Raw genomic sequence first — 22,742 nt, 5'->3', positions numbered from 1 at the left:
ATACTGCTCAATTATGATAGAGCTAATTTTTTGTTATTTTTCGTGGTTGCGTATCGCTCATTTCCGGCAAATTACCGTATCTGCGCAATTCACACGCGTGCTTGATATCTACGCTCAAAGCCGCAATTTCGTTCGGTACATTCAAAACTGAACAACTTCGGTTGTGCTGGAAAAATCCAATATCTGCCGCCCCTATAATATTTATCGGCCATATGGTCCGGGGCTTGCGAGTCCTCCCTCTCGATATCTTATCGTTTGATATGCATAAGATCTGCAAGGTACGATAACACTGACATGACTAACTGACTTCTGCTTCTGGTCAATTAATCCATTGGTTGTTTAAACAAAATCGAATCAACAGTGTGCAAATTTTACTCGTTATTTAATTTAGTTTACAAGATTTAGTTTTAGACGCAACCCCAGCGATGGTTACCGAATCTGAGCCACCGCAAGCCGGACAAGCTTCCTCCGGGCAACGTTCGGAAATATCTAGGAAGAGGTTAAATGTCACTAAGTACGTAGTATTGACGTTGACCGGATTGGGAGTGGTGAGTATAATAAAAGTGTACCTATTTCTAGAAATTGTTTTTTTTCTTTTCCTACATACAGTTGCATTAAAAAAAGAATGAAATCGCGTGAAGCTGTGCACTCTCTCTCAACTTTGACAAGCTGCCATTTCTCTCTCGGTTGACAATTTTTCATGAAATTTTCACCAAACTTAGTTCAAGTATTCAATTAACGTTCCACAAAAATTGAAGTCTTTAAAATGCCGATAAAAAAGATACAGCTATTTCCTTAAAAAAAGGGAAATTTGGAATTGCTTTACTAAATTTGCTGTGTCTGACAATTTTTCTTGAAAAATCTTGAAATTTTGTCAAAAGATGTAAAAATGTTTGATCTAGTACCAGGCCAAGTTTCGTCAAAATCGATTTACGTGATCAAAAATGGTGCCTGCTTTGTTTAGAAATAGAAATTATTTCAACAGAGCTGATATTTAAACAAAAGAGCGAATATAATATAAATCATAAAAAATCTACATTTTCGAACATTATGAAGTCACTTTGCCGTAAAAATTTTCATCATTTACGGATATATTCTTCAGTTTAACTAGAAACTTTGGCGAACTTTTAGATTGAATTGAAAATGCAATGTCAAAATTACAATTTTTATTAACAATAATCAATAATTGCACCGTTTTATTCAAAAATAGAATTTCGATTTAACTACAACTTATTTTTGACGGCTAATACAGCTCACAGTCTAACGTGACTCCAGACTCCAAAGTCTAGATGTGCTCAATGACTCTCTGGAGCCACATCATAAAATGATCCACTTAGTAAAAGGGGGTGGTTAGACCAAGTGGAGCGTGATCTGGCGAATGTGGGATGTCTGAGAAATTGAAGAATGGTTGCCGTGGACCGAATGAATTTTAGGAATTATATTCATCATGTTATGTCGTGAGAAGGAATACTATGTAAATAAAAAAATATATATAAATAAGTAGAAGGAGTTACACTGAACTGTTAAAAAAAACTGAAAAACTGTTACTTTAAAGGGGTGAGAGGTGCAGTATATTCAATGTTGACCGGTCGTTGCAACCTTTTCGTCGTCGCCGAGTCGTCGAGTTACTGTTTAAATGGGATTTCCAAATTGGTTAATTTTTATCGGAATGCTGTTTTTATAGACAGTTTCTTGCAAAACTGGGTAATACGGTTATCGTCAAAACTGAGCATCAAAAATTCCGTAATTCTGATAAAGAATAACAAGTAAAGCTTGCTTCAGATAGAATTGGAACAAAAAAAATTGCCTGTATTTCAGTTATTTATTATTGATTTCAAATAAAAAAAAAATTTTTGAAAAAAAAATTTAAAAATATCACTTTTAAGAGTGTACATTAATTTTGAAAGCTCTGAAGAATTGTTCAGAATAACTTGAAATTTCGTGACGTGCATTAAGTTCACTACCCTGTTTTGATTAAACTGAGTGAATTCTCTTCACAACTTTAAAGAGGCATAACTTTGTCCATTGTTGTTCAATCAAGAAGCAATGAACATCAAAATGTGCGTAATTGTTTTCTCTACAACTTATTTGAAGACACCAATATCCTATTTCCACAGAGAGAACAGAAAATCGAAGTGGTAGGTGTACTGAAGTCAAAAATGGTCAATTCTAGCGTGAATTCACATCACAAAAGTAATCGATCACAAATCTATCATAAATTGGTTGACTTCTAGAATGATAACAGCTCCGAATGGTTCCGTCACGGTCGAATGTGTCGAAAGTGTCCGGTAGTAGACAAAGTTCCCCTTACACAGGCTTTGTTTGATTATTTTTAAAGATTCTGAAAATCATGAAAGTTGAATGCCGTCGACTAGGGCAACATGCAACACTTTTCAACTTCAATGGCTTCTAATTAACTCACGTCTACAGATAGTTATACCCTTTATTCATCAAAAGTTTTAAGGTTAGCGGGACATCCAATTGACGTATTCAGAAAAATTATTGGTTTCTTCGGTTATTTTAAATTAAAAAAAAACAAGCGATTTTCACTATATTTGGAAAAAAAGGGGTAATTTGCAACAAACTTTGATTCTAATGATAAATCCAATGAAAACGTATGTAATTGTATAGTTTTTGATAAATTTTGGATGCAATAAAAGCCATTACGCATGAACACACCAATTGCAGTAACTTCTAGTTCTGTTGAAACTAATTTTTACATTTTTTTTCTGTATGTTGCCTACATTCGGGGGTAAAAAATACTATAAAAAATTCAACTAGCTGAAATCATAAAAATAAATGTTTGGGTGAATGAAATTTCAATGTTGATATATGCGTGATGCAAAACAATCATATTCGAGCGTATGGAAAGGAGATTTACAAGGTGTCTCTTTATTTTGCATTTTGTTGCATCTTACCCCAGGCAGGTAATTGAATTATAAAATTATTTATTTTAAAAAACTTGGTGATTGTTCGGAAAATATTTTTACACCAACAGTGTTGGAATAGGATGATTAAACCAGTTTTTCACTGGTTTGTAGGTATTATCATTAACCCAATGCGTCATACTGGATAAAGTTTTTACGGCATCGATAAATGTTAAAATTTACGTTTATTGATGGATTTTTCACATTTTGGAAAACTTTAAAACATAGCTTAAAATGTAGAAAATTATGTCATCATCATTTTGGATCGTAGCGCGACCTCTCCACAGTGGTTCAAAAAAAAAAATTGGCAAAAAAGATTTAAAACTTTTTTATTGAAGAATGTTTGCGAAAAGTTGGAAAAAAAATAAAAATAATTTTTTTTTCAATGTATGTAATTTTTTTAACTTCAATAACAGATTTTTAGCCTTATACTGGAAAATAGAATTTTTTTCTCGATAAAATATGATTATTTTTGTTAAAATTAAGTAAAGACTCTAAAATTCATCAAGGTAAGTTGCATGAATATTAAAAGTGATGTTTTATGGCGAATTTACCTATATATCAAAGTTCAAAGTAATCAACGCTTGATTTACTCTGTATAAATACTTTAAAATTTTGATTTCTGAACCAAACGGCGCTCCACTCAAAGTTGTCGTATTAAAAATATAGCAAAAACAAACAGCTGATCTTAACCTTCTAAAGCCGTTTGCTAAATATCCGTTTCGGATAAATTTAAGTTGTAGTTTGATTTCGTTCTCCTGGCTTTAAACGTTACATTCATTGTGTACCTACAATCTAATTACTCAACATTTAAAAATAAAGTCGATATGTATTACCCGGTTATCAGAAACTGTTTCAGAAAGTAAAAAGTCCGAAAAATCAATTTGATTTTTAAAGTACTTCTGACACCTTTTCCGTATTTAAAGTCTGCTTCATTTAATATTGGAACACAAACAATTGCGTGTAGTTCAGTCATTTATTAACGAATTCATAATTTGTTTTTCATACAAATGTAGCATTTTCTTTACTCTTTCATAAAAAAAAAATAAAAAAATTATTCAATGCTGTATCGAAGAAATTCTCGTACTTTTCCCGTAATACGGCACATTAGGCGGCGCACACCCTTTTCGTCCACCGTTTTGGCGATTTGATTCCACCAGTTCTTCATTTGAGTCATGTTCCTAACAAGTTTTCCCTTTGCCTTAAGCCTCCGCTTCGTGATTGCCCAGTATTTCTCTATCGGCCGGAACTGGGGGCAGTTTGGGGGGTTGAGGTCCTTCGGTATTACGCTGACCCCGTTCGTTGCGTACCATTCCATAACCGTTTTGCTGTAATGGCAGCTTGCGAGGTCCGGCCAAAACATTACTGGACGGTCGTGGGCACGAATAAACGGCAGAATCCGTTTCTGTAGGCACTCTTTTTTGTAGACTTCTGATGTCATTGTCTTGTCAGTGAGAAAGACTTTGGTTTTCTGTCCACAACTGCATATCCCCTGCCAAATCATGTACTTGCGGGCGAATTTATCCGCAAACACGAACTTAAATTTTGCAGGTACATCCCCCCGAGCCGTCGCCAAATAAAATTTTTGACCTGGGATTTGCCCAAAGTCCGCCCAGGGCTTGGTAAGGGATCGCATTCTGACTGTGACTGCGTGAACGAACGAATGTGCGCCGATTGACTTCCACAGCCATAAGCATTCAGTTGAATGCGAAACGGTCGCAGTCATTCTGCCGTTTCTTGACTGCTTGTATGGTATTCGCTGCTGCAGCTTTACGAGAGATGATTTTTTAGTCCTTCATTCTACCGCTCCTCATTCATACCGAAGGTTGCAAACAGAGAGTTTGAACGAATGGAAGCGGGACTGCGATTCTGCCAAGGTTAAGGACATTTTTCGCTCTCAATTTTTCTCTCCGGTCGTAACATTCGTCGTGTGGCTCGTGCTGCTACTGCTAGCCCCTACCAACCAACTAGGTAAAGCGTATGGAATGTGTTGGTTGGGTTGGGTGGAAAGTTTGTATCACATTTGGAAAAAATGCTGAAGTAATTTAAGCCACTCTAGAACAAGCGATTTAATTATTTTAAACATGATCATTCAATGCATAAACTAATGCTTAGTTCTTTTAGAAATGAGATGCTGATAGCTCATTTCTTAGTAATTGGACATTCAAAACTTTTAAAGCATTATGTCTTGATGATGCATTTCTGGAAGTGAAGTTAAAATATAACCATTAGACCGCTGCAAAAACGACTTTTTGCTCCCATATGTTTTTTCGATGCCTTTTTGGCTACCAAGCATCAGTGCAAAATTTGAGATAATTTGGTTGATTTCTGAATCAGCGCAAAGCGTTTCAATTTTGTATGGAAATTTGTATGAAAAAAAGCACATTAAATCGCCCAGAAAATTCAAATAGGCTCGAAATAAACTCGGTCTTTGAATTTTGGTTTAAACTATTCTCAAGCTTCATTTTTTGCTAACATGACAAGCAGCTAAGCATTTCATGAAAAAAGTTATAAACATTTCAAAATTTAAAAAAAAAACTGAATCCATTGAAAAGTACTTAAAAGGGCAGACTTTACTTGCTAGAGCTTTTGATAATTTCATGAAATGTTTTTGCAAAGATTATAAAAATCAACAAAAATTCTGGCTATTGCAAAACATTTTTTTTGAGAATTTTTATTCTCATCCTACGGTTACACAGCTTTCAATTAAGCAGTCAAAAAGGTTAAAATCAATTAGATTATTTTGAAACAAAAAAAAATGTATAACATTCAATATCTTTACTGGGATACAAGTTACGTTTGTGCTTTGTTCACATGAATGTTACAACAAGAATCAAGGAATATTTTTCATCCAAAGTTATATTTTTAGAAACTTGCAGTACATCTCTTGGAGATTTTTTAATATTTTTCTTTTATTTTTCCATATAAATTTCCATACAACATTAAAACTCGTTGCGCTTATTCAAGACTGGATGGATCGCTTCAAAAAATTGTATTGCTATTTCTGGTAGCAAAAACAACCAAAAAAAGTTAAGGGAGGTGTAAAAATTTAAAAATTGGAAATTTTCATACAAGGCTTGCAGCGGTCTAATAACCATTGATAAAGACTCAAAACAGCAATTTCATCAAATATAAATCCAAAAATAATTCACTATGATTTACATAATGCATTGCACCAAAATCATGCCTTCGGACGCGTTGTAGAGAATTGGTTTTTAAAGAATAGAAAATATTACACTGAAAAATAATGAAACCTTTTAAATATGGGGGAGTGGGGAATCATGGGTCACTATTTTCTTTGTTCCATAACTTTTATATTATAAAAGATAAAATGAAAATAAAAAACTTTCATTTTATCACATTTTCAAGGTATCATTTATTTTTTTATTTTTGAAAAGGTTTTTTTTCAGCAAGTTCTGACTGTTTTTTAAAGAGCTATTTTGACAAACGGTGGAGAATTGTGGGTCACTAAATCCAAATTGTCCAAATAACATGCAAAGTTTATCAGTTGACCCAAAACTGTGCTTTCATAATTCATTTCTTTATTTTCAAGCAATTTCAGATTATGAAATAAAACAGATAGTTGCGTATGATCGAAAAAACTTAAAAACCTAGCAGGCGAACGTTTTGGCAACATTCTATACATATGACGGACAAAATATTTTTTATAACTCTTCATTTGGCATAAGAATACTTTACAGAAAGGGAAATCGTAATTTAAGTTCTAAATGTGTATATAAACATAAAAATATAGGTGGTCTAAGATACCCTACAAAATGTGGCCCACCACTGCCCACAAGCTATGATTTGCAAATTGGTTGCGTTTATGTGACTTCTTATTGACGTTTCATCGAACATTCCTTTTCCACGTGAAAAAAATTACAAAATTAAGATCATAAGCGTATGAGCATATTTTTTTTAATGAATTTAAGGTTCCCGATCGATGCAATTTGCGAGTGCTTTTTTTTTAGCTTGATAAATAAAAGAAGCATATGATGCGTATTAAAGTCAACAACATATAGAAAAATATGCTGACGCGAAGCAACGACGATGACAGTTGGATTGAAATTTTAATCACAACACAGACACACACACACACTCACACACACACACACACACACACACACACACACACACACACACACACACACACACACACACACACACACACACACACACACACACACACACACACACACACACACACACACACACACACACACACACACACACACACACACACACACACACACACACACACACACACACACACACACACACACACACACACACACACACACACACACACACACACACACACACACACACACACACACACACACACACACACACACCTGAAATATTATAACATGGCCCACGTTACCCCACTCTCCCCTATAAAAAGTAAGAAAAAATTAAAATGACAATTTTTTTAATTTTTATCATATAATGTAGAAGTCACTCGCACTCCACACAGAACTGCTGCACCGAATAAGCATATTCACTTCTACCTACTCAGTGACTGCGGTTTGACTGCTGAGGTGAATGTTTTTTTCGCAGTCGTTTGACTGCAAAATGACCGTGGACGGTAGAAGCATGAATGGAGTTTGAGCAAAGCAGGACGAATTGAACGAGAGAGGATTTCTAAGAGAGATGGAAGAACGAATGCGACACGAATGCTCCCAGTCGGGTTTGAAACGAATGGCTTGCGAAGGACCGCACAAAAAGGAATGCATGCAATTGACTGAGCCAGTGTGTTGACTGCTGATGAAAAAAGGGATCGCCTCAAGCCCTGAGTCCGCCTTCACGTAGGTCTCATCGTCCATCAGAATACATCCGTCGAACTTGGTCAGCACTTGGTCGTACAGCTTTCGAGCACGGATTCTGGCCACATTGTTCTGCTTCAGCGTCCGATTTGGCTGTTTGCTGGCTCGGAATGACCTTATTCCTTCCCGGAGACGAATTCGTCGCACCGTACTGTGAGCGGCCTGGAACTTATTGGCCAAATCGCCGTCTGAAAGATTGGGATTCCTCTTGACGGCCTTGATGACTTTCCCACGCAGTTTCCGGTCGACAGTTCCACTCCGACGCTTCGAATGCGGCTTCCGAGCCGTCGTCAATGTTTCCTTGTACTGCTTGATAACACGCCATACGGTATTTCTGGGCATTTTAAGCTGTTTAGCTAGCTTCGATGCCGACAACAATGGATTTTCAAGAAAACTGTGCACAATTTGATCTCTCCGTTCGGCTTCCATGGCGGTTGTTTACAAAATGCTATCGTTTGGTGTTATGACATAAATACATGGTGAAAGGTAATGAATTTCCCGACACGTGGGTGAAAAAAAGTTTCCAAATCCGTCCACTAGGAGCGCCACAATGAGCAAAAGAATTTGTTCCAATATTAAATGAAGCAGACTTTAAGTGTTTCATTGATGTTTGAAATCTTCAAGAATTCATCCATCCGACAATGTATATATATGTTAGGGTCCAATGAATGTTTTCACCGCTATCTCAGATCTTCCGGTAGAAAAAAAATCTTACATTAAAAAAACGTTATCCAATTTTGGCTTTGCTTAGCTGTATTTAATTTCCCAATGAACCGATTTGCAAAGCTCAATTTTTAATTTTTTGTCGTTATTTTGATCATTATTTTCATAGAACATACTTGGTCTGTCAAAATACCCAGTTCTTCAGTATGATAAAGTTGTTTGAAATGAGCGCTTCGGGTCATATTGACCCGAACAGCTTTGGGGGGTTAACTCTGTCATGGCTCACAACTCAATGTAAATAAACTGCACAGAAACGAAACTCTGCCACTTTGAGCAGCAAAGTTAGCCCTTTCATTTGACATATAGATGGCACCAGAGAGATACAACGTGTAGGCTACAGGCGACCCCAAAAAAGTGTGACCGGACTTTTTTGTCACCCTGTAAGTATGTTCTATGAAAATAATGATCAAATTAACGACAAAAAATTAAAAATTGAGCTTTGCAAATCGGTTCATTGGGAAATGAAATACAGCTAAGCAAAGCCACAATTGGATGTCGTTTTTTTAAAGTCAGATTTTTTTTCTACAGGAAGATCTGAGATAGCGGTCAAAACTTTCATTGGACCCCAACATGTCTATATATTGTCGAATAGATGGATTCTTGATGATTTCCAACATCAATGAATCACTCAAATACAGAAAAGCTGTCAGAAGTTATGAGTATTTTAAGAATAAAATTGATTTTTCGAACTTTTTACTTTCTGAACCAGTTTTTGATAACCTGGTAATACATATTAACTTTATTTTGTAATGTTGAGTAATTAGAATAAATTACCTACACAATGAATATAAAATCATCAAAATCGGTTCACATTTTTAGCCAGGAGAACGAAATCAAACTACAACTCAAATTTCCCGGAAGCGGATATTTTGCGAACGGCTTTGGAAGGTTAAGAGCAGCTGTTATCGCTGAATATGTGAAAGGGTACCAACCCGGACGCATATTCAAACACCTAAAACCGCTAGGAATCAACCGGAAATTCGTGTGCCGGACCATAAATCGGTACCTGGAGACCGGAGGCATCGAGGACAAGGCACGATCTGGACGACCGAGGTCTGTGAGAACTCCAAGGCTGAAAAAGATTATACGAGACCGGATTCGACGGAATCCCGCCCAATCTGCACGGAAACTGGCCAGGAACCTTAAAATGAACCGACAATCAATCCGCCTGCTTCTGCGCAAGGATTTGAAACTTACACCGTACAAAAAACAGGTGGTTCATGGGGTTAACAAAGCTACAAAGGACAAGATGTACCAACGGTCGCGGGAGTTGCTCGGTTGGCGTGCAGATAACGAGATTTTTTTTCGGACGAGAAGCTGTTCGTTTTGGAGCAATCAGTCAATCGCCAAAATGATTGAGTTTGAAGTGTGAGCCTCCAGCAAGCTCCTGCGGACAAGCTGAACGTTTCCCGGTTCTAAAATAAGACGTCAGTGATGGTTTGGGGAGCCATTTGCAAGAGAGGTAAACTGCCCCTTATTTTTATCGATAAAGGGGTCAAAATCAACGCAGCGTACTACCTGGACACGGTTTTGAAGAAAAATGTTCTGCCTCAAGCTGAACTATTGTTTGAAGACGATTACTACTGCTTCCAGCAAGATGGCGCCCCATCCCACACCGCAAAGGTTGTTGTTGCGTGGTGTGAGGAAAACTTGACCGATTTCATTTAGCAGAATGAATGGCCTCCGTCGTCTCCGGATCTGAATCCAATGGATTATTTCGTGTGGGGATACATAATGTCGAAGCTGAACGACTATAAAATAACAAATTTGGAGTAATTCAAGCGAGTTATAACGAAAATCTGGAACGAGATGCCGATGGAGCACGTGCGACGACTTTCCGAGGTGTCTGAAGCTGGTTCGATCAGAGAAAGGTGATGTAATTCCGAGATATCGTCTGTGAAGTATCTTCATGAGTTACTGAATAAAGCTATGAAAGCCAGATTCAGATTTTCTTCTTGTTCTTTGAAATATTAAGATTTTCCTGTGTGACCGGACTTTTTTGTCACCCTGTAGTCTGTCAAAATTCCCAGTTCTTCAGTATATTGGAATGATGATAAAGATGTTTGAAATGTACGCTTCGGGTCATATTGACCCGAACAGCTTTGGAGGGTTAAGATATGTTTTTGTTGAGGCATCCACCTAACAATATATAATTTACCACGGCGATCGTTAGCGGAAGCTATATTTTTGCTTCCGAAAAATAAACACAGTAAATCGAACTTTTTTTATCCTCAAATTGCGAATTCTCAACTAAGTGAAACTTTATTAGTTCATGATATTGAGGATGTTTTTCATCTCAAAACTGTGAAATAGGTAATTATGTATCACTTCGGTACAGACATTTGTGAACTTATAAAGATTAGACGCCTTTTTTAATTGTTCGGAAAGATCTTTTTTTTTTGTGTTTAAGTTGTCTTTCTTGTTTGTTCCATGGAAGATGTATAATAAGTCCTAGAAAATACCTAATTACATCAAAACGTTCCTTGAATATTTAAGATTCGAATCCTAGATAATAAAATTTGTTTTCGCTGACTTGAAAATTGGACTATTTTTCCAGCTTTTGGGGATTCGGGGACCACTGTGCTCTCCCCGTAGTCCGATCGGGCTTGAATTTGACAGCTGAGCCATGCCATCAATTTCAGCGTGTAAAATTTTCGACAATCGGCTGCTTTGGGCAACTTTTATGTGAAGACATTATTTACTCTCTGGAGCCACTTTTCTCAATTAAAAACATGTTCTTATTTGAAGTAAAACATCGCTCTGAAGATTTTGACGTTTTTATTCTAAAACCCTTACGATGGTTTTTTTTATTGGTGTCCTTCCTCAAAATAAACTTTGAATTTTTTTTCGAAGGATTGGTACGACAAAGGTAATCTTTACCATTTTAAAAGAATTCATACATACATTTTTTCGCAATTAGGTCTTCGAGATATTTCAAATCATTCTCGGAGCCAGCGCTGGCCGAATGTTCAAGGAGTATCGCATCTTCATCGATCACTACTACATATCGCTGATGGACTTCATCGTGGTGATCGGAGTGCTAATGCTGCTGATTTCGCTCTTTTGCTGCGTGGGAATCATTCTGGAGAACGTCACCATTATATCAACGGTGAGATCTTATGGTTTAAACAGAACTAAAAGAAAATCATCTTTTTTAATTTTGTTTTTTTTTTTTCAACAGTACGTAGTTCTCTACACAATGATGGTAATTTTGGAAATCATCGGTATCGTGAGTTCGTTCAATGCCACAACAAGGATGGATGCCATGCTTGAATCCAGAATGTTCAGTACGTTTGCTCTTTATCTGGAAGATATAACCGCGCAAGGTTACGTTAACCATTTGCAGCAAACTGTAAGGATATCTCAAAGTAGTCGAAGATTCCTTTGAATTCAGCTACAGTATTTGAAAGACCCAAATACTAGTATTTCACTAGCTACTTGTTAGCATCCTCAGTGGGTTATCGACTGAAGAAAGTGTATCATATCCCTCCCTTAAATTGTCCAAGCTAGGTAGCTCTGAATTATTTGTAGGTAAAAAGAACCTTCGAATGCTCGGCAAATGTGCCGTTGTCAGTTTCTTGGGCCTACCTACCCTTTTCTGGGTGTTGTCAGGTAGATTATTATTGTTACCCGCCCTATTTTGGGCGTTGTCAGGTAAATTATATTTCTTCCTACCTAAGAACTTGAACAGCCAACTATGACCTGGTCCGTTGTCTCCGTTCAACAGTTTAGCTGAATTTTGAAAAGAAGGGGAAGAAAAGGAACTTCAATATATCTTCCAAACGGCTAATAAGAATGGATACCAATCCAGTTCTATTCAAGCCATCATCAACAAAAAACAAAAAATTCTTCAGAGAAAATCCTTCACTACTTTAACTCCAATTCAAAACGAGTTTCAACGGAGATCGATGGAATTTAATAGCTTCAATGCTCTTGAATTACGATCCAAGTTAACAAAATTTGATATTGAATTGGTTTTTAGTAGTTCCAATAATCAATTGAAATCCATTTTAGGATCAACAAAAGATCCGGTGGAACTTTTGCATAGATCCGGTGTGTACAAGATCAGTTGTTCTGACTGTGATAAGGTATACATTGGACAAACAAAAAGGAAGTTAATAGAGAGATTCGAAGAACATTTGGCAATTGCCAAATCAGATTCGAAGAAAAAAGTTCTCCCTTCACAGAATCCTAGATCTTCAGTAGCATTACACATCTGTGAAACAGGCCATTTGATCGATCAAGAAAATATTTCTTTACTTCGATCGTTGAACAGTAATTCGCTGAAGTTAGATGTAGCGGAAAGTATTGAAATTTTCAATCAAAATTCAGCTAAACTGTTGAACGGAGACAACGGACCAGGTCATAGTTGGCTGTTCAAGTTCTTAGGTAGGAAGAAATATAATTTACCTGACAACGCCCAAAATAGGGCGGGTAACAATAATAATCTACCTGACAACACCCAGAAAAGGGTAGGTAGGCCCAAGAAACTGACAACGGCACATTTGCCGAGCATTCGAAGGTTCTTTTTACCTACAAATAATTCAGAGCTACCTAGCTTGGACAATTTAAGGGAGGGATATGATACACTTTCTTCAGTCGATAACCCACTGAGGATGCTAGCAAGTAGCTAGTGAAATACTAGTATTTGGGTCTTTCAAATACTGTAGCTGAATTCAAAGGAATCTTCGACTACTTTGAAATAATAGTTTCATTCAGCTAAGAGGTTCTTCAAACCTTTGATTATTAAGGATATCTCATTTGTAAAAAAAAACATAGGACAAATGTTTAAATATATTTTTAACATTTCAGTTGGAGTGCTGTGGAATCCACGCCCCCACGGATTGGCACCAATGGCCGGGGTACGTTATTCCACCATCGTGTCATCCCGGTTTGGTCGAAGGCAATGCAGCATTTCCGGAGGGTTGTTATGGAAGTTTGAGGCGAATGTTGGAGAACATTATGAACGCAGTATCGACGGGAACGATGATTGTCATCGTTTTTCAGCTACTATGCATGTTGGGAACCATCTGGCTTCTGACTACCTTGAGGCGCTTCAAGAGACAACAGGCCGCAACCCCCAGAAGTACGGTCAACAACGAAACATCGATTTCGCTCAGCTGGGATACCGTTGGCGATGAGAAACCTCGTTTCTGATTCAAGGAGAGTTCGTTGATCATGGTTTGAATTGAAATTGTTAAAGAAATTTACTACCGAAATGATCTTGTTTCAAAGATATTGTAGAATGAAAATATTAAATCAAATTAATTTCATGATTGCTTCATTTATCTGAAATCACATTTCCATTTCACTCGAATCAAATGCTACTAACAAAAAATTAAACTTGAATTAAAGTTGTGATCCCAAATTAAGCTCAGAATCCCGAAAACGACTTCTAAAGGCCAGAAAACGCATTTTAAAGTTGTGATCCCAAATTAAGCTCAGAATCCCGAAAAAGTTGTGATCCCAAATTAAGCTCAGAATCCCGAAAAACGGCTTCTAAAGGCTAAAAAACGCATTTTAAAGTTGTGATCCCAAACTAAGCACAGAATCCCCAAAAACGGCTTCTATAAGCCAGAAAACGCATTTTAAAGTTGTGATCCCAAATTAAGCTCAGAATCCCGAAAACGACTTCTAAAGGCCAGAAAACGCATTTTAAAGTTTTGATCCCAAATTAAGCTCAGAATCCCAAAAAAAACGGCTTCTAAAGTCCAGAAAACGCATCCCAAATTAAGCTCAGAATCCCAAAAAAAACGGCTTCTAAAGGCCAGAAAACGCATTTTAAAGTTGTGATCCCAAATTAAGCTCAGAATCCCGAAAAACGGCTTCTAAAGGCCAGAAAACGCATTTTAAAGTTGTGATCCCAAATTAAGCTCAGAATCCCGAAAAACGGCTTCTAAAGGCCAGAAAACGCATTTTTAAGTTGTGATCCCAAATTAAGCTCAGAATCCCAAAAAAAACGGCTTCTAAAGGCCAGAAAACGCATTTTAAAGTTGTGATCCCAAATTAAGCTCAGAATCCCGAAAAACGGCTTCTAAAGGCCAGAAAACGCATTTTAAAGTTGTGATCCCAAATTAAGCTCAGAATCCCGAAAAACGGCTTCTAAAGGCCAGAAAACGCATTTTTAAGTTGTGATCCCAAATTAAGCTCAGAATCCCGAAAAACGGCTTCTAAAGGCCAGAAAACGCATTTTAAAGTTGTGATCCCAAATTAAGCTCAGAATCCCAAAAAAAAACGGCTTCTAAAGGCCAGAAAACGCATTTTAAAGTTGTGATCCCAAATTAAGCTCAGAATCCCGAACAACGGCTTCTAAAGGCCAGAAAACGCATTTTAAAGTTGTGATCCCAAATTAAGCTCTGAATCCCCAAAAACGGCTTCTAAAGGCCAGAAAACGCATTTTAAAGTTGTGATCCCAAATTAAGCTCAGAATCCCCAAAAACGGCTTCTATAAGCCAGAAAACGCATTTTAAAATTGTGATACCAAATTAAGCTCAGAATCCCGAAAAACGGCTTCTAAAGGCCAGAAAACGCATTTTAAAGTTGTGATCCCAAATTAAGCTCAGAATCCCCAAAAACGGCTTCTATAAGCCAGAAAACGCATTTTAAAGTTGTGATCCCAAATTAAGCTCAGAATCCCGAAAAACGGCTTCTAAAGGCCAGAAAACGCATTTTAAAGTTGTGATCCCAAATTAAGCTCAGAATCCCCAAAAACGGCTTCTAAAGGCCAGAAAACGCATTTTAAAGTTGTGATCCCAAATTAAGCTCAGAATCCCGAAAAACGGCTTCTATAAGCCAGAAAACGCATTTTAAAGTTGTGATCCCAAATTAAGCTCAGAATCCCGAAAAACGGCTTCTATAAGCCAGAAAACGCATTTTAAAGTTGTGATCCCAAATTAAGCTCAGAATCCCGAAAAACGGCTTCTATAAGCCAAAAAACGCATTTTAAAGTTGTGATCCCAAATTAAGCTCAGAATCCCGAAAAACGGCTTCTATAAGCCAGAAAACGCATTTTAAAGTTGTGATCCCAAATTAAGCTCAGAATCCCGAAAAACGGCTTCTAAAGGCCAGAAAACGCATTTTAAAGTTGTGATCCCAAATTAAGCTCAGAATCCCCAAAAACGGCTTCTAAAGGCCAGAAAACGCATTTTAAAGTTGTGATCCCAAATTAAGCTCAGAATCCCCAAAAACGGCTTCTAAAGGCCAGAAAACGCATTTTAAAGTTGTGATCCCAAATTAAGCTCAGAATCCCGAAAAACGGCTTCTATAAGCCAGAAAACGCATTTTAAAGTTGTGATCCCAAATTAAGCTCAGAATCCCGAAAAACGGCTTCTATAAGCCAGAAAACGCATTTTAAAGTTGTGATCCCAAATTAAGCTCAGAATCCCGAAAAACGGCTTCTATAAGCCAAAAAACGCATTTTAAAGTTGTGATCCCAAATTAAGCTCAGAATCCCGAAAAACGGCTTCTATAAGCCAGAAAACGCATTTTAAAGTTGTGATCCCAAATTAAGCTCAGAATCCCGAAAAACGGCTTCTAAAGGCCAGAAAACGCATTTTAAAGTTGTGATCCCAAATTAAGCTCAGAATCCCCAAAAACGGCTTCTAAAGGCCAGAAAACGCATTTTAAAGTTGTGATCCCAAATTAAGCTCAGAATCCCGAAAAAGGGCTTCTATAAGCCAGAAAACGCATTTTAAAGTTGTGATCCCAAATTAAGCTCAGAATCCCGAAAAACGGCTTCTATAAGCCAGAAAACGCATTTTAAAGTTGTGATCCCAAATTAAGCTCAGAATCCCGAAAAACGGCTTCTAAAGGCCAGAAAACGCATTTTAAAGCTGTGATCCCAAATTAAGCTCAGAATCCCGAAAAACGGCTTCTAAAGGCCAGAAAACGCATTTTAAAGTTGTGATCCCAAATTAAGCTCAGAATCCCGAAAAACGGCTTCTAAAGGCCAGAAAACGCATTTTAAAGTTGTGATCCCAAATTAAGCTCAGAATCCCGAAAAACGGCTTCTAAAGGCCAGAAAACGCATTTTAAAGTTGTGATCCCAAATTAAGCTCAGAATCCCCAAAAACGGCTTCTAAAGGCCAGAAAACGCATTTTAAAGTTGTGATCCCAAATTAAGCTCAGAATCCCGAAAAACGGCTTCTATAAGCCAGAAAACGCATTTTAAAGTTGTGATCCCAAATTAAGCTCAGAATCCCGAAAAACGGCTTCTATAAGCCAGAAAACGCATTTTAAAGTTGTGATCCCAAATTAAGCTCAGAATCCCGAAAAACGGCTTCTAAAGGCCAGAAAACGCATTTTAAAGTTGTGATCCCAAATTAAGCTCAGAATCCCGAAAAACGGCTTCTAAAGGCCAGAAAACGCATTTTAAAGTTGTGATCCCAAATTAAGCTCAGAATTCCGAAAAACGGCTTCTATAAGCCAGAAAACGCATTTTAAAGTTGTGATCCCAAATTAAGCTCAGAATCCCGAAAAACGGCTTCTATAAGCCAGAAAACGCATTTTAAAGTTGTGATCCCAAATTAAGCTCAGAATCCCCAAAAACGGCTTCTAAAGGCCAGAAAACGCATTTTAAAGTTGTGATCCCAAATTAAGCTCAGAATCCCGAAAAACGGCTTCTAAAGGCCAGAAAACGCATTTTAAAGTTGTGATCCCAAATTAAGCTCAGAATCCCGAAAAACGGCTTCTAAAGGCCAGAAAACGCATTTTAAAGTTGTGATCCCAAATTAAGCTCAGAATCCCGAAAAACGGCTTCTAAAGGCCAGAAAACGCATTTTAAAGTTGTGATCCCAAATTAAGCTCAGAATCCCGAAAAACGGCTTCTAAAGGCCAGAAAACGCATTTTAAAGTTGTGATCCCAAATTAAGCTCAGAATCCCGAAAAACGGCTTCTAAAGGCCAGAAAACGCATTTTAAAGTTGTGATCCCAAATTAAGCTCAGAATCCCGAAAAACGGCTTCTATAAGCCAGAAAACGCATTTTAAAGTTGTGATCCCAAATTAAGCTCAGAATCCCGAAAAACGGCTTCTAAAGGCCAGAAAACGCATTTTAAAGTTGTGATCCCAAATTAAGCTCAGAATCCCGAAAAACGGCTTCTAAAGGCCAGAAAACGCATTTTAAAGTTGTGATCCCAAATTAAGCTCAGAATCCCGAAAAACGGCTTCTATAAGCCAGAAAACGCATTTTAAAGTTGTGATCCCAAATTAAGCTCAGAATCCCGAAAAACGGCTTCTAAAGGCCAGAAAACGCATTTTAAAGTTGTGATCCCAAATTAAGCTCAGAATCCCGAAAAACGGCTTCTAAAGGCCAGAAAACGCATTTTAAAGTTGTGATCCCAAATTAAGCTCAGAATCCCCAAAAACGGCTTCTAAAGGCCAGAAAACGCATTTTGAAGTTGTGATCCCAAATTAAGCTCAGAATCCCGAAAAACGGCTTCTATAAGCCAGAAAACGCATTTTAAAGTTGTGATCCCAAATTAAGCTCAGAATCCCGAAAAACGGCTTCTAAAGGCCAGAAAACGCATTTTAAAGTTGTGATCCCAAATTAAGCTCAGAATCCCCAAAAACGGCTTCTAAAGGCCAGAAAACGCATTTTAAAGTTGTGATCCCAAATTAAGCTCAGAATCCCGAAAAACGGCTTCTAAAGGCCAGAAAACGCATTTTAAAGTTGTGATCCCAAATTAAGCTCAGAATCCCGAAAAACGGCTTCTAAAGGCCAGAAAACGCATTTTAAAGCTGTGATCCCAAATTAAGCTCAGAATCCCGAAAAACGGCTTCTAAAGGCCAGAAAACGCATTTTAAAGTTGTGATCCCAAATTAAGCTCAGAATCCCCAAAAACGGCTTCTAAAGGCCAGAAAACGCATTTTAAAGTTGTGATCCCAAATTAAGCTCAGAATCCCGAAAAACGGCTTCTATAAGCCAGAAAACGCATTTTAAAGTTGTGATCCCAAATTAAGCTCAGAATCCCCAAAAACGGCTTCTAAAGGCCAGAAAACGCATTTTAAAGTTGTGATCCCAAATTAAGCTCAGAATCCCGAAAAACGACTTCTAAAGGCCAGAAAACGCATTTTAAAGTTGTGATCCCAAATTAAGCTCAGAATCCCCAAAAACGGCTTCTAAAGGCCAGAAAACGCATTTTAAAGTTGTGATCCCAAATTAAGCTCAGAATCCCGAAAAACGGCTTCTAAAGGCCAGAAAACGCATTTTAAAGTTGTGATCCCAAATTAAGCTCAGAATCCCGAAAAACGGCTTCTAAAGGCCAGAAAACGCATTTTAAAGTTGTGATCCCAAATTAAGCTCAGAATCCCGAAAAACGGCTTCTAAAGGCCAGAAAACGCATTTTAAAGCTGTGATCCCAAATTAAGCTCAGAATCCCGAAAAACGGCTTCTAAAGGCCAGAAAACGCATTTTAAAGTTGTGATCCCAAATTAAGCTCAGAATCCCCAAAAACGGCTTCTAAAGGCCAGAAAACGCATTTTAAAGTTGTGATCCCAAATTAAGCTCAGAATCCCGAAAAACGGCTTCTAAAGGCCAGAAAACGCATTTTAAAGTTGTGATCCCAAATTAAGCTCAGAATCCCGGAAAACGGCTTCTAAAGGCCAGAAAACGCATTTTAAAGCTGTGATCCCAAATTAAGCTCAGAATCCCGAAAAACGGCTTCTAAAGGCCAGAAAACGCATTTTAAAGTTGTGATCCCAAATTAAGCTCAGAATCCCGAAAAACGGCTTCTAAAGGCCAGAAAACGCATTTTAAAGCTGTGATCCCAAATTAAGCTCAGAATCCCGAAAAACGGCTTCTAAAGGCCAGAAAACGCATTTTAAAGTTGTGATCCCAAATTAAGCTCAGAATCCCCAAAAACGGCTTCTAAAGGCCAGAAAACGCATTTTAAAGTTGTGATCCCAAATTAAGCTCAGAATCCCGAAAAACGGCTTCTATAAGCCAGAAAACGCATTTTAAAGTTGTGATCCCAAATTAAGCTCAGAATCCCCAAAAACGGCTTCTAAAGGCCAGAAAACGCATTTTAAAGTTGTGATCCCAAATTAAGCTCAGAATCCCGAAAAACGACTTCTAAAGGCCAGAAAACGCATTTTAAAGTTGTGATCCCAAATTAAGCTCAGAATCCCGAAAAACTGCTTCTAAAGGCCAGAAAACGCATTTTAAAGTTGTGATCCCAAATTAAGCTCAGAATCCCGAAAAACGGCTTCTATAAGCCAGAAAACGCATTTTAAAGTTGTGATCCCAAATTAAGCTCAGAATCCCCAAAAACGGCTTCTAAAGGCCAGAAAACGCATTTTAAAGTTGTGATCCCAAATTAAGCTCAGAATCCCGAAAAACGACTTCTAAAGGCCAGAAAACGCATTTTAAAGTTGTGATCCCAAATTAAGCTCAGAATCCCCAAAAACGGCTTCTAAAGGCCAGAAAACGCATTTTAAAGCTGTGATCCCAAATTAAGCTCAGAATCCCGAAAAACGGCTTCTAAAGGCCAGAAAACGCATTTTAAAGTTGTGATCCCAAATTAAGCTCAGAATCCCGAAAAACGGCTTCTAAAGGCCAGAAAACGCATTTTAAAGTTGTGATCCCAAATTAAGCTCAGAATCCCGAAAAACGGCTTCCATAAGCCAGAAAACGCATTTTAAAGTTGTGATCCCAAATTAAGCTCAGAATCCCCAAAAACGGCTTCTAAAGGCCAGAAAACGCATTTTAAAGTTGTGATCCCAAATTAAGCTCAGAATCCCGAAAAACGACTTCTAAAGGCCAGAAAACGCATTTTAAAGTTGTGATCCCAAATTAAGCTCAGAATCCCCAAAAACGGCTTCTAAAGGCCAGAAAACGCATTTTAAAGCTGTGATCCCAAATTAAGCTCAGAATCCCGAAAAACGGCTTCTAAAGGCCAGAAGACGCATTTTAAAGTTGTGATCCCAAATTAAGCTCAGAATCCCGAAAAACGGCTTCTAAAGGCCAGAAAACGCATTTTAAAGCTGTGATCCCAAATTAAGCTCAGAATCCCGAAAAACGGCTTCTAAAGGCCAGAAAACGCATTTTAAAGTTGTGATCCCAAATTAAGCTCAGAATCCCGAAAAACGGCTTCTAAAGGCCAGAAAACGCATTTTAAAGTTGTGATCCCAAATTAAGCTCAGAATCCCCAAAAACGGCTTCTAAAGGCCAGAAAACGCATTTTAAAGTTGTGATCCCAAATTAAGCTCAGAATCCCGAAAAACGGCTTCTATAAGCCAGAAAACGCATTTTAAAGTTGTGATCCCAAATTAAGCTCAGAATCCCCAAAAACGGCTTCTAAAGGCCAGAAAACGCATTTTAAAGTTGTGATCCCAAATTAAGCTCAGAATCCCGAAAAACGACTTCTAAAGGCCAGAAAACGCATTTTAAAGTTGTGATCCCAAATTAAGCTCAGAATCCCCGAAAAACGGCTTCTAAAGGCCAGAAAACGCATTTTAAAGTTGTGATCCCAAATTAAGCTCAGAATCCCGGAAAACGGCTTCTAAAGGCCAGAAAACGCATTTTAAAGCTGTGATCCCAAATTAAGCTCAGAATCCCGAAAAACGGCTTCTAAAGGCCAGAAAACGCATTTTAAAGTTGTGATCCCAAATTAAGCTCAGAATCCCGAAAAACGGCTTCTAAAGGCCAGAAAACGCATTTTAAAGCTGTGATCCCAAATTAAGCTCAGAATCCCGAAAAACGGCTTCTAAAGGCCAGAAAACGCATTTTAAAGTTGTGATCCCAAATTAAGCTCAGAATCCCGAAAAACGGCTTCTAAAGGCCAGAAAACGCATTTTAAAGTTGTGATCCCAAATTAAGCTCAGAATCCCGAAAAACGGCTTCTAAAGGCCAGAAAACGCATTTTAAAGTTGTGATCCCAAATTAAGCTCAGAATCCCGAAAAACGGCTTCTATAAGCCAGAAAACGCATTTTAAAGTTGTGATCCCAAATTAAGCTCAGAATCCCCAAAAACTGCTTCTAAAGGCCAGAAAACGCATTTTAAAGTTGTGATCCCAAATTAAGCTCAGAATCCCGAAAAACGGCTTCTAAAGGCCAGAAGACGCATTTTAAAGTTGTTATCCCAAATTAAGCTCAGAATCCCGAAAAACGGCTTCTAAAGGCCAGAAAACGCATTTTAAAGTTGTGATCCCAAATTAAGCTCAGAATCCCCAAAAACGGCTTCTAAAGGCCAGAAAACGCATTTTAAAGTTGTGATCCCAAATTAAGCTCAGAATCCCGAAAAACGGCTTCTATAAGCCAGAAAACGCATTTTAAAGTTGTGATCCCAAATTAAGCTCAGAATCCCGAAAAACGGCTTCTATAAGCCAGAAAACGCATTTTAAAGTTGTGATCCCAAATTAAGCTCAGAATCCCGAAAAACGGCTTCTAAAGGCCAGAAAACGCATTTTAAAGTTGTGATCCCAAATTAAGCTCAGAATCCCCAAAAACGGCTTCTAAAGGCCAGAAAACGCATTTTAAAGTTGTTATCCCAAATTAAGCTCAGAATCCCGAAAAACGGCTTCTAAAGGCCAGAAAACGCATTTTAAAGTTGTGATCCCAAATTAAGCTCAGAATCCCCAAAAACGGCTTCTAAAGGCCAGAAAACGCATTTTAAAGTTGTGATCCCAAATTAAGCTCAGAATCCCGAAAAACGGCTTCTAAAGGCCAGAAAACGCATTTTAAAGTTGTGATCCCAAATTAAGCTCAGAATCCCGCATTTTAAAGTTGTGATCCCAAATTAAGCTCAGAATCCCCAAAAACGGCTTCTAAAGGCCAGAAAACGCATTTTAAAGTTGTGATCCCAAATTAAGCTCAGAATCCCCAAAAACGGCTTCTAAAGGCCAGAAAACGCATTTTAAAGTTGTGATCCCAAATTAAGCTCAGAATCCCGAAAAACGGCTTCTATAAGCCAGAAAACGCATTTTAAAGTTGTGATCCCAAATTAAGCTCAGAATCCCGAAAAACGGCTTCTAAAGGCCAGAAAACGCATTTTAAAGTTGTGATCCCAAATTAAGCTCAGAATCCCCAAAAACGGCTTCTAAAGGCCAGAAAACGCATTTTAAAGTTGTGATCCCAAATTAAGCTCAGAATCCCCAAAAACGGCTTCTAAAGGCCAGAAAACGCATTTTAAAGTTGTGATCCCAAATTAAGCTCAGAATCCCGAAAAACGGCTTCTATAAGCCAGAAAACGCATTTTAAAGTTGTGATCCCAAATTAAGCTCAGAATCCCCAAAAACTGCTTCTAAAGGCCAGAAAACGCATTTTAAAGT

The 22,742-nt window shown here is 37.8% G+C and overlaps 1 protein-coding gene across 1 annotated transcript; it reads left to right on the top strand.

The window, feature by feature from the left end:
* Window positions 1-349: 349 nt before the first annotated feature.
* LOC129747461 (leukocyte surface antigen CD53-like) lies at window positions 350-13,749 on the top strand. Its single transcript, XM_055741700.1, has 4 exons — window positions 350-548; window positions 11,397-11,585; window positions 11,658-11,828; window positions 13,289-13,749. Exons 1-4 carry the CDS (start codon window positions 426-428, stop codon window positions 13,631-13,633), a joined length of 828 nt encoding a protein of 275 aa, XP_055597675.1. The 5' UTR covers window positions 350-425; the 3' UTR covers window positions 13,634-13,749.
* The last annotated feature ends 8,993 nt before the right edge of the window (window positions 13,750-22,742 follow it).

Source organism: Uranotaenia lowii, chromosome 2, assembly GCF_029784155.1.
Source record: "Uranotaenia lowii strain MFRU-FL chromosome 2, ASM2978415v1, whole genome shotgun sequence".
In the NCBI taxonomy this organism is placed as follows: Eukaryota; Metazoa; Arthropoda; class Insecta; order Diptera; family Culicidae; genus Uranotaenia; species Uranotaenia lowii.
Note: the sequence above shows the minus strand (reverse complement) of the source record. Positions and strands in the feature narration are given on the sequence as shown.